This window comes from Antedon mediterranea, chromosome 7 (genome assembly GCF_964355755.1).
Source record: "Antedon mediterranea chromosome 7, ecAntMedi1.1, whole genome shotgun sequence".
NCBI classification, from domain to species: domain Eukaryota; kingdom Metazoa; phylum Echinodermata; class Crinoidea; order Comatulida; family Antedonidae; genus Antedon; species Antedon mediterranea.
Window position 1 is genome coordinate 29,236,163 of NC_092676.1, and position 13,239 is coordinate 29,249,401.

Genomic DNA, 13,239 nt, shown 5'->3' on the forward strand with positions numbered 1-13,239 from the left:
TCACCTTTTTCCGAACTGTATGACGGGAAGATTGCAATGACGTAATCGTCATCGTCATCACATTTTGCATTGCAAGGTGAAACAAAATAGATTGGTGGTGCACTGCTGCTAGCCGTCGTTTGCATGTTTTTGGCAGGTAGTGTTGAGGTGGCCAGAGCGGATTGTTTGGGTGTGCTGAATACGTACAAGGTTGGCCTAAACAGTTTCAAAACATTCTAGAAAAACGGTGATTGAAGGCAAACAAGAATGACGTAGAGTACACAAATTTGCAAGGTTTGACTAGAAACATTGGGAAACGATTCAGTACAGGTTATTTATCAATTTGAATAGATTTTATAGAACTTTTTAGCCATGGACGTAGACATGGATTTGGATCAGGATTTTATGAACAAATTTAGTTCCATGGGGACGACGGATAGAGATGTTTTGATCAGCGAGTTCCAGAGATTATCTGGCAATAGCAATCCCAATGCTTGTGCTTTCTTCCTTGATATGAACAATTGGTAAAGTATATTTTTGCTGTATTGTTAAATTTTTTAATGTTATTAATATTATAATATAAATGTATAATAATTTAGACCTCAATTTAATAGAACAAATTTGTCATTCATTGACCTTGAAAATTAAATGAATAAATAAGATTTTTCCTTTTTTTTTTAGTATTCAGACAGTAGAACCCCTATTATTATACAAAGGGTCTTTCACACCCGTCGTTCCGGCATGACAGGATTCCGATCAGGAGCCGGCAAATCAAATCGATCATTATCTTTCGTTTTCACAACGCTCCACGCGGCGAGGCGCCAATCGATATGCGCGTAGCTGCGTGAAAATTAAACATTGATATTTGATTTGCCGGCGCTGAACCATGTCAGAACAGGTGTGAAAGACCCTTAAGATGTCCCCTTAATAGGGTGTCCCTTCAAAGGATTGGTCTTGGTTATTGAAACATACTTATAATTTCCCCTTAAAATGTGTGTCCCTCCCTCAATAGGGGTTGTTTGTACTAAACTATATTGATTTGCACTGGTAATTCATAAGCTATATCATTGTTTAATTATCTATATTTTTTACAGCACATGAGGTGATTAAATGTAAATGAAAATGCCATATACGTCAGAAGCTAGAAAACAGTAACCCAGGAAATCCCTGCAACAACACTATCCATCAAAACAGAATCAGACATTCAGTTCAAAGACAAAACTGACCAAGGATAGTTATCCTAAGTCGAATAACATTTCCCAGAATTCAGATAATAAAAACTCATGTCTTCAAATTTTCCAAAAACCATAGCAATTTTTTAAACCATCAAAAGGAAGGAATATTGGCAATAACCATGACTTTATTAAAGAAATTACCACACCCAAACACATGGTGACACATTACCCAAAAAAAAGAAGGCAAAAAAAAACACACAGGATATACTATTTTACTATAAAGCATGAGTGCTTAAAAAAATTGAAAAAAAAGCCTGTATAGTGTTTTTACACACAAACATTTTTTTAGTAATAATTAATTATTTGTTTGTTCCTTGTGATTTTATTATAAAAGCATGAATGCACTTTTAGAATAACAGATTTTCAAAATCTGTTAAAGTCGATTTTGTTGTAGATGAGTGATAAAGTGACAACACATGATACGCACTAGCACATGTAAGGAAATGATTTAATGAATAAGCTATTTAAAAATCAACTGAAAGTGTCATGGCTATGCCACATACAGTTTACAGCCAAATCAATGTCTTAGTCTGCTGCAGATATCGTAAACAAACATGTAAAAAAGGACACATTTAAGACCAAAGAGGTTTACCTTTAATAGGGGCAGTCTTTAGTATCATATATTCACTGGAAAGGGTCCATTTAATAGGGGATATTTATGAAATAGTGTATAATCACCGGAAAAGGTTCCCTTTGCATGAAATGCCCGGATAATTTGTGCATTTCCTAGATCTATTAAAGTAAATTGTCAATTAGGGGACACTTAGGGTCCCCGGGCCATACTTCACTAGGAAAGTGTCCCCTAATAAATAGTTCCCCAAAGAAATTTTGGCAAGTGCACACCAATTAATTAAGAGTTCACAGGCTACTGCTGAGTGATAAAGCAAAGATTACAGATTTCTTACACTGTACAGTACCAGTATATTTTGTACAGGAAATGTATTATTACCATTGTAGTAGCACAAAGACTCTAAAGATGGGATTTTTGTTAATTTGAAGTTTGTTTTGTTTTTTCTGTTCAGGAATTTACAAGAAGCCTTAGGTGCATATTTTGATTTGGAGGCTCCACGTGAACGTCTACCATCGATGACATTTGTAAGAGATATCACAATAGGAGAAGGAGAATCAGTTCCACCGAATACAGAGTTTATTAAGACTTGGAGAATACAAAATCCAGGTAAGTACTTAGTGTACGTTTACACTTCTCGTAAGAATGTGTTATTGAATAACCACCACTATTTATGTTAATGATATCATCATTAACATAAATAGTGGTTGTTATTATGTAGTTGATTTGATGATGGTCATAATCATTGTAATCTCCATCACATTATACTGTATAGCCATCATTGGCATATATTTTAATATTTGTTTCAGATTTATTTTGATACCATACACGAAAACAAATAAGGATAAGAAAAACAAAAATACAAACATTTGTAATGGTACATGGGATAGCTCTCTAAATCAAACCAAATGTGGATTTCATTTTAAGGGGTCCCCTAAGTCTTTTTTGTTTTGTTTCTGTGTATACATTATTTTGTAGCAACACAACATATGTAGTAGATCTGTTACTAGTAATTGATAAATGTATCTTTAGCAGTTTCAGATCAGTCTTGGCCTGATGGAGTAAGTCTTAAGTATATCCAAGGGCACCAGCTAGGCCCAATGGAACGTGTTAGTGTAGAAGCCCTACAACCTGGACAAGTGACCGATGTCAGTGTTCGAATGCAGAGTCCAGCACAATGTGGGGTTTATGGTGGTCAGTGGAGAATGTCTACTGCTACTGGTACATATTTTGGAGGTAAAGATTTATTTATTTATAAAGATCTTATCAATTTCTTTGATTTAGGAAGTATTACATCCATACATATCAATATAAAAGAAAACCGAAACAACAAAAGTAAGCTCTAACAACTCTACAAAAACAAACATATTTATATCACTATAGCAATACTCTATGAAGAGCTTATACATATAAAATACTTCACCATCTATAAATACATTTTTGGAGTCAAGAAGCATTTACATACAGTACACATGAAACCAGAACATTGCACCTACTCTACGTACATTGATTTTCGCACACATTCAAAGATATTAGGTTGCATATTATTTAGTGTCATCATATATTAAATGCTATCTCTTTTTTCAGATACTATCTGGGTAATTCTAGAGGTTAAAGTAGGAGGGATGTTAGGCCTAACACAGCAACTGTCTTCACTAGGTAGCAGCTTTATGGAGACAACAACAGCAGCTAAAAGTCCCCCTAACAATCCATTTGGCTCTCCCACCAAGCATAATATAGCTAGCAGTGCTTTAGGTAAGCACATTTTGTTTATATATTCTGAAGATTAGATTTATAACATGCTTATCTGTAAGTTATGCTTACCTTAAGTTATGTTTACCTTAGGTGATGCTTAAGTAAAATAAAGGGGAAATGAATACAGGCAACTTACCCAACATTATACTCGCTGAAAATTAAAAACTCCCAAAACCAGACTTTTTTTAGGTTCTGAGTATTAATTTGTTTTAATCATTAAAACACATTTGGAATACCAGAATCCAACATTAATCTGACCTAAGGGTTTCTGGGAGAGTTTACTGTATTTTCTCATTGCACCTTCACTCATAGATTTCATGCCATACAGTATTATCATGCTTAGATCTAGTATTAAAGTTTATAACATGTATTCTTGTTTTTGTAGGTACTCCTTTTAATTCGCCCACATCACATTCAAATGGTCATTCACCTTCTAACTCATTAGCTGTTGTTAGACCTCCAATCTTTCCAGTAAGTATACATTGTATCAAATACTATTTAATCCTAATTATGAGGTAATGGTTCTCTGTTTGTCGTGAGAAAATCTCTTTTCAGTAGTCGAGGATTGTAACTAAGGATTATAAAGCTCTGCCTACATTATCAGACCAGTTTGACAAAAATAGTGTGATGTGCCCAAATATGGTAGTGATATGACATCATCATATCCATATATGGGCATATCACATTTGTTTGTCACATAAGGTTTGATAGTGTAGACAGAGATTTATATTAGCCTGTAGGTTTACTACACTACTATAATTTTTGAAAACATTAGTTATTATTTGTTTATTTAGTCGGACATAATTAGTAAATTTGACATAATTGTACTGTGTACTCAGTACATTGTGTAATTCGCACGTATTAAGTACTTTAATGTAATTTCTTTCTCAATAATTTAAACTTGTTTTTGCAGACATCTTCTATGAATAACCACGCTCAGTCAAGAGATGAAAATCTCCATAGTAACACAGAAGTATTTCCTCAAGAGGACACAAATCACAAACAAATGCACAATGGCTCATTTGATAATAATTTATAGCATCACTATTTAATAATGACGATCAAATAATGAAATTTGAACATAATCATTTTTTGTTTGTTTATATTGGTATTCACTCTCCTCAATGTATTACAAAAAGGTACTAAATAAAAACATTGTTAATAGTGTGCACCAATTTTGGGAGAGCTGGCAGGGAGGTAAGAGGGAAATGAAGCTTCATCTACCAAAACAATTATATTGATACCATGTATTTTATAGTAATTTAAACTACTTAAGTCAATAACGAAAACAAATTCATTTTTAGCAACATGAAACTATTTAAAGCAATTATTTCAAATAAAGTAAATAAATACTGTGCTGTTAGTAAGTAAAGAATGCTTACCAACATATCAACTAAAGCTCTGTCTACACTATCAAACTAGTTTGACAAAACAAAAAGTGTGATGTGCCCAAATATGGTAGTGATATGCTTAAATATGGTAGTCCTTGTCCATATATGGGTATATCACATTTGTTGAGTGTAGACAGAGCTTTACAGTTGGTATATTCTATCTTAACTGGATATTCTTTGATAACTAGCTTTAATTTATCTAATGTATTTTAATATATATAAATATATTGTACTGTGTTTTTGTTTGGGTTTTAATATAAAGATGTGGGGAGAATGCCAGGCTATTATGCCTTCTACTACAGTGGTTGTAAAGTAGATATGTGTTATAACAGTAAACAATGTTCTTGGTAGATCCTCTTAAGCATCTACTTATCTACAATATTCTGTGCTATAAGGAATATTGGTTTTAAATGATTTTAATTATGTTGATAACATTTTTTTGTGTTATCATTTTTAAATGTTCTCTAAATATTTTACTTCAAAATCCCTTGGTATTGCAATAATTGGTGAATGAATTATTTCAGGAAAAAAAAACGGTTTGCCTAAGATCAGTATAGATTAGAATAATACCCTTTTTATACAACAAAAGCTTGTATAATATTTTATTGTCAGATTTCTAAAAAAATGGCCGTGTTTGAATACCACGCCATGACGTACTGTTACATTATAATGTTATGTCAACAGCTAAATTAAAGCCTATTTACCATGCTCCTACTCAATTCCTCCTTCACCTTTTATTTTCAACATAATAAGTAGTCTTTGTCTTTTTGTTCTCTTCCTTTTGGTTTCCACTCTTTCTCTTTATTGTCGAGCGCATATAGACATCGTTTATTATTTGCACTTTATAAATCTATTATTATTTATTCTTACCTACAGTATGTTATAACCAGGAAGGACGGTATCCTCCCTGTTAATGTAACTGTTAATGTATTGATAAGTAAACCAGAATCATCATGTTGTGAGGCAATAAGTTAATGAATGAGTTGTTAATGGTGCTATACTGTTGTTGATTGTACTATTACAAATCATGTTGTTAATTAGACCTACGTTGAAGGTGTTCCAACTACACAGGCCGTGTGTCCGCAGCCAAAACAAATTACCGGTTAATTTTTATCCGTTAATTAGCGGTTAAGCTGCAGAAACACGGCCACAGATAAAGCATTTCCCTCCATATTTTATCTTTTAAAAGAAATCATATTTTGAGGGGGTTTTGTTTGTACAAGATTTGGTTATAGTATTGTGATGACATCTGTCTTCTAAGCTATTTGTACTATCTATTGGTCACTATGTATTAACAACATCAAAGCATTTTGTGCCCAAATATGGTAGTGATATGCCCAGATATGGTAGTGATATTATATCGTTATGTCCATATATGGGCACATCACATTTTATTTTCACATAAAGTTTGATAGCGTAGACAGAACTTAAGACTGTACTGTAAAAAGTAAGTTCACGTATATCATTTTTTATGCTTTAAAAAAAAAAGCTAAAATATTCTAATGCCTATCAATTATCATACAAATTACAATGTTCATACAGAATGAGGATCTTTAAATATAAATACATTTTAGAATCTTTTTTTTTGTTAGAATACAGTACTTGAGAAGGGGAGAATTTTAAGAGGCAAATTTTAATGACTTATTATGCATTCTTTTGCCCATTGTATGTGAAAATTAGAGATTTTTAATTTTGTGTGACGTACCAGAGAAGGTATGAATGTTTTTCGTATGTAAGGATGAATAGATTGTACTTGAGGTACCTGGAAATAAAAAGCATACATTTATCTGAAGTTGGTTTTATTTTTTGTTTTCTTCCCATAGAATATTTGTTTTTAAAATAATAAAAAAAAATGATTATTTATTCACTGTTTTTTAAAGTGACCTTTGACCTTGTTTACATAATGTGCTCAGTGAAGCGTTACATCATGAGGATTGTAAACTTGGTGCGGGCGACGTGTCTTCTTCAGTAAAAGGGTGGGTGTTACATTTGTAGGCCTAGTTATGGTTTAATTCAACCAGAAGCGTCAATATACTTTAGATATGTATTTCAATATATGTTGATACAGAGAGGATAACTTATTTGAAAAGTTGAGCTAAGATAAATTGATATTTATTGTAATAAGGCTAGGTAGGCTAGGCTGGAATCCTCACTCAGTCACTGACTGACTGAGTCAGGTTGTTGCATGCAATGGCCATGACTAGACTGTGAGCTAGTGACACTGACACTCATGGTAACCTTGAAAGGAGGTGCAACAATTAAGATTGGAGATAAGTTAAGCCTAGGCAGTGAAGTGTAGTTAGTGGAAAATGTCTTTTTTTTTTATTGTTCCTAGGTTTGATTTTTTTCTTAGTTTTCAAAATAAAATATAGCAAATAACTGCATTTTAAGCTTAATCAATATTGTATAATTTACAAATATAAATACTAAATAGGCTAATATTAATAAATATTTTTAAGTTAAATAAATATTACAGTTTGAACCATGGAGATACCTCCATGTTTGAACTAAATAATTTAAAAAGTTTATGTGAAATTGTAATTTATATGATCATATGTGTATCTTTATTGTTTGGTTATTTTGTCAAGCATTATTAATAATTATGTAGGCCTACCTGTAAATAATTAAAATATGCATTACAGTAAATTATTTAAATGTGTTCATATGCATATATTATATTTATATGCTATAATATAAATACTTTTCAACTGTCTTTTTATAGCTGCTGAAACAAATTTAGACAATTTACAAAATTAAAACTACCAAAATGTCTGGAAGTTCGGACGATGAAGAGGAGCTTTTTGACATTGGCTTGACCTCTGATCACGCTTCATTAATTAACTCTAGAGAAAAGGATGATAACGATGGTGTTGGCACTTTGCCAGTTCACAACAAACGAATATTAAAAACAGTTATTTTATTTTCTTCTTTTATATCACTCGTAAGTATAATTATTAAATACAAGATTAGAATATATAAACTAAATCAATTGTTTTAAATAAAAATTAATTTCAAAGTGCTTCAATTAGGAATGATTTATTTATAAAATGTAATATTTTATTTTTATACTGTAATTGTTATGTTTTTTTTCACAGGGGCTTGCTGTTGCTATCCTCGGCCCAACCATTCCTAACTTGATCCTTCAAGTTGGAACTGGTTACAGCCAGTTATCATTCATATTCTTGACACGTGGGTTTGGTTACATGGTTGGTGCTGTCGTAGCTGGGTTCCTCATTGAGAGGTTCAATCCATTCCGCTTGCTCGGATTCAGTTTAGCGTTATGTGCCATTGCAATGGTCCTGATGCCTGCTGTTAAATCATTGCAGTTTCTAATTCTACTATTCATTCTTGCTGGATTTGCTATGGGATGTCTGGACACAGGTTTGTGAAACACAAACATATACAGTTTAAAACTCGGGAGTTTACACATAGAGGAGCACACACCATACAAAAACACTGGTGTTGGCACCCTGATGTGTGTAAACTTCAGACTTTTGCTAGGGGATAAGAAAGGTGTACTGTATATCATTGTACCAAGGCATTCTAACAACAGGATGTTGAGCTCTGGACATTAAAGGGTTTATCTGTGGCTGCGACGAGATCAGTTCCATGCCCCTTAACAGATGCTGTGTGCCCCGGAGAATATGTGCATAGTACAGTACTGTTGGTATTTGTCGCAGCCAGAGATAAGATCAAAGGACTGTTATGAGTTCCAATCTTGGCAAGGCGAGCTCAGTCTTCTGTTCTTTGATTGCCTTGATTGTACTGTTAAGATAGGTAGGCCAATAAAGTTTAGGCTTGATAAACTTTCCAAGATTCTGTGTTTAAATCCTGACAACAAACAGGACATCTTAATGAGACTTTTCAATCATGAAATTGAATGTTCGTAATATAATAATTAATTTTTAATTCATATCTTTATTCAGGTGGTAACGTAATGTGCATCCAGATATGGGGACCACAGTCAGCACCGTACATGCAAGCCTTGCATTTCAGTTTTGCCATTGGAGCGTTGGTGGCGCCATTGCTTGCAAAACCGTTCATTGATATCCCATTTTCAGGAAATGCAACCGCATTGGATGTTGTTTGCCAGCTAGGTCAATCTTCACATAGTTTAATCACAGAACATGTTGATACAGATGTGCAATTGTCTTCTGTTAGCTCATTGACGATACCGCCATTAAATACTGTGACAAAAGAATTTACGACACTACCACCTAAAGATATTTTTACGAAAAAACAAACACCAGAAAAACCAGTTACTACTAAAATGATTCCTCCCACAACTGTAGCGCAAATTATAACAACACAGCCAGGTCAAACCACAAAAGGACAAGTTCAGACCACAATTGAACAGGTTAAAACTACAATCAAACTATTTCCAACCACAACTAAACCAGTTCTAACCACAGCAGAACCAGTTCCAACCACAGCAGAACCAGTTCCAACCACAGCAGAACCAGTTCCAACCACAACAGAACCAGTTCCAACCACAACAGAACCAGTTCCAACTACAGCAGAATCAGTTCCAACCACAGCAGAACAAGTTCCAACCACAGCAGAACCAGTTCCAACCACAACAGAACCAGTTCCAACTACAGCAGAACCAGTTCCAGCAAACTTAGTTCATACTACAATTGCAAACCCAATATCAACAACTTTTGAAACATTAATTTTTTCAACAAGTGACCATGACACTCCAGAATTCACAGATGAAACTTTACCACAGATTGTTACAGCAACACATGAATCTTTACCAAATAATAACCATTTAAAAACGAAAATTGATACTTTGGCATCCAGTTTAAAACAGACGTCACCTCCTACTACATCAGTAGACAAGCAAACCTCTGGTAAAGAAGATGGGGTAATTACCACCTCAGATGCAGTACAAGAAACTTCCACTGCAGATGAGGGGACCATAGTTACGGATTTCTCTTCAGTAAATTCAGAAGGAAGCACTGTTGAAGAATCAAGTAGTACAAAAGAGGAAGAAAAAGAGAAGAGAACAACAATTAAAGTAACAACAAAGACAAAACAATCTAAGACAAAAAGCAAGAGACCGAAAAACAAATCACTTGTTAGAAGGGATATAGGATTGAGTGAGGATTTAACTGTGAATCAGACCGACAATTCTCCTCTGTATGATGGTGCTAAGTTATGGAACGTTTATGGGATACTATTCTTTGTTATTACTCTGAACAGTATTGCGTTCTTTTATCTCTCTTTTAAAGGAGGCCATTATAAGCAATCGCACTTATCTGCTGCAAAGTCCTTAGCTCATCAAAACGACAACACATTTAGACTTCAATTGCTCTCCATAATGTTTGTGTTTTACTTCCTATATGTTGGGTCAGAGGTCGCATACGGAAGCTTCATTTTTTCTTATGGAAGATTTAGTGATTTACAACTAGATAAAGATCAAGCATCGTTGCTGAACTCGCTCTACTGGGGTACGTTTGCAGTGTTCCGCGGTCTTGCAATCATTTTAGCTCGCTGCATGTCTCCTCTGACCATGCTTTTAATTGACCTCATTGGATGCGGAATATCATCATTAATTCTAGTCATATTCAAGGGGACAAACTCTTTAGCATTATGGGTAGGAACAGCTGTCTTGGGTGCAAGCATGGCATCCCTTTTCCCAAGTGGTTTGTCGTGGTTAGGGCGATACATAAAAGTCACTGGAACCGCTGCATCAGTACTAGTTGTAGGTGCATCATCTGGAGAGATGGCCATTCCATTTGTAGTTGGCCACTTCTTTCCAGATTGGTGTCACCCTGATAATAACGGAGGGAAGAATATCCAAATGCTCATGTACACTATGCTAGTAGTCACAATATTTACATCGTTCATTTTTTTGATTGCGTATCGAATTGCAAAGAAAAGAGGGGATCGATATAAAGGTCATCATTTGGTGCCAGATTCTTCCATGATGCTGGAGCTACAGTCAACTGATTGATCATCATCTGCGAATAACACGTTTAAAAGAGCGGTTCTTGTTGGAATTGAGTTTCTAACTAGTACCAAAATTAATCTTATGGGGAGGTGTAGAATAGGGGTGCACTGGGAGTGGAGGGTGTATTGATCCACGAGGGTGTATTGATGTCCGGGGTGGATCCAGGCACGCGCTCCTCTTTTGGGCAGCTGAAAAGGTTTTTAACAGAATATTAATATTTTATGTTAGCGCTCCCACGTTAAATACTGAACATTTTAAATTTGTTTATATAAAAAATATCAAAATATTTTATAGTAGTATACAGACTTACAACACTGCAATGATACATGTGGTGCACCAGTCATTCTAGAGCAACTTGTAGGGTTTAATAATGATACATGTGGTGCACCAGTCATTCTAGAGCAACTTGTAGGGTTTAATAATGTGTACCATATTCAGGCTTAGAAACCAGCCCATCAATAAAAAAAAAACCTGGAAAAAATATGCAGATATAGAGGATATAGTAGTTATATTGGTTCTGTAATGCTTGTCTAAATGTGACCAAATTATAATTACTAATTACAAAATAGTAATTCATATTTTTAGATTTTATATTTGTAGAGTTTAATCACTTTTTTTATATCACCTTGCTGCTACTAAGAAATGTGTGATGGTAGGTTAACCCAATGAATGCATATAATAATTATATGTATCATTTGTAATTTTTGTCAACTAAAAATATGGTATGTAAATTATGTCAAATATTAAATTGCTATTGTAAAATGTTTTATATGGTGAATGTTCAACATAGCTGGAGATGTTGTTAATATGATGGGTGGGGGATAACTGTATTATTAAGATAATACAGAAAGAGTTAGTGTGCTCTGCAATTTCTTTCTGGCTGTTTTACTTTTTGACTTAGCTTTTTGCTTATTTTATTTGTATCTCCATTGAGACCTGGCCACTGAGACCCAAAGTGTTTTTTTTTGTTGCAGTATTTTGCCTCTTGATTTGTAAAATTAAGATTTGATGTACTATAATATCTGTATTAATATAAACGAGAGCATTTTTTGTTTGTTATACAAATGTTTGTTACAGCACGCATCCATACACATAAGATATCAAAATGTCTAGCATGGTCATAGGAAAGTTTTTTTTTACTTTACAAATCATATTTTTTTATTTTAAAAGGTGCACTAATATTGTATAGTTATTGCACCTGGTATTTGCTATGCACTTTTTCTATTTTACCACCCACTGAAAATATCTAAGAATTGCCAATTTTTTTTTTATTTTAGCAATAAATTTTAATTACATTATTTTTTTTTATTTGAAATATGCACAGTATTATGATGATTTTAATATATTTTTATGCAATTATTCTTTGTAAACTTTGTATACGAAATATTGTCATTGATGGAATTTAATTAATCTATTCATAGATCTCTTGAGCAAAAGAAAATAGCTATAGCGTTAGTATCATGTAGTGGCGGCCCCATGGGTATACAATGCAAAAGACAATGCAATGTCCATTTTACAACTTCTAGGCCCCCTGGGGTACGTTTTCAAAATTTTCTTATTCACCATTCACACTTAGAGAAACACAATTAAAATTAAGAAAAATCTCTTATCTAAGTTAATAAAATTTAAGGGAAATACTTAAATATTTATTGAGTTAAGTGAAATACTTAATATTTGAAATGGAAATATCTCTCTCTCACTGGTCCAGCAATATCTAGTTATATTAGCACTGTACATATATATGGTTCAAGAATACTTGGACATTCCTATTGCAACAAGAACAGATAACATACTGTACTACTTTTTGCTTTGGTACAACAGTTTTCCATATTACTGTACATCAGCATTAAATACCTTTTTACTTAACAGTAAATTATTAAATAAATGTAGAAATCCCACCTAGAAGAATTTATAAAAAGTAATTTATTAATATTGATTGATAATATAAAAAGAATTGAAGAATAAAAACAAAATAATGACAGGTGGTTGCTTATTTTTATTGTCTATGCAAATTATATTAATATGCAAATTGTGCACTGGAGTGAGAAAAGCAAATTTGCTTACTGTATACAGTGCATATTACGATAGCTGCTTTCGATGAAGCATGTTGGAGTGGAATCTGGCAAAAAACAAAAATTCATCTGAGTGGGACCGATTGTGTGCCCAGATTACAACCAAATGAAGAAAGCGATAAACATTTTTTACAAGAACAAACACAACCAGTATAGGGTACTGTAAGCTAATAAAACAAAACAGTTTTAAATAAAAACAGTTTTAAATAATACCTGTGCTGTAGGCCTACTACTATTATTATAGGCATAGGCCTACTATTATTTTTATACTCTACTTGACAGA

General features: G+C 33.4%; 2 protein-coding genes across 3 annotated transcripts; both read left to right on the top strand.

Moving 5' to 3' along the window:
* The first annotated feature begins 86 nt into the window (after positions 1–86).
* On the top strand, positions 87–6,720 carry LOC140054764 (protein ILRUN-like). Of its 2 annotated transcripts, none has more exons than XM_072099850.1 (6): positions 87–503; positions 2,237–2,391; positions 2,815–3,018; positions 3,370–3,537; positions 3,923–4,008; positions 4,451–6,720. In XM_072099850.1, exons 1-6 carry the CDS (start codon positions 352–354, stop codon positions 4,574–4,576), a joined length of 891 nt encoding a protein of 296 aa, XP_071955951.1. In that variant the 5' UTR covers positions 87–351; the 3' UTR covers positions 4,577–6,720. The 2 variants fall into 2 exon arrangements, with proteins under 2 accessions (XP_071955951.1, XP_071955952.1); XM_072099851.1 differs by having other exon boundaries at positions 2,818–3,018.
* Positions 6,721–7,695: 975 nt separating this feature from the next.
* Positions 7,696–12,918, top strand: LOC140055592 (sodium-dependent glucose transporter 1-like). The gene is made up of 3 exons (XM_072100929.1): positions 7,696–7,869; positions 8,024–8,309; positions 8,855–12,918. The coding sequence occupies exons 1-3, from the start codon at positions 7,696–7,698 to the stop codon at positions 10,885–10,887; spliced, it is 2,493 nt and encodes an 830-aa protein (XP_071957030.1). The 3' UTR covers positions 10,888–12,918.
* The last annotated feature ends 321 nt before the right edge of the window (positions 12,919–13,239 follow it).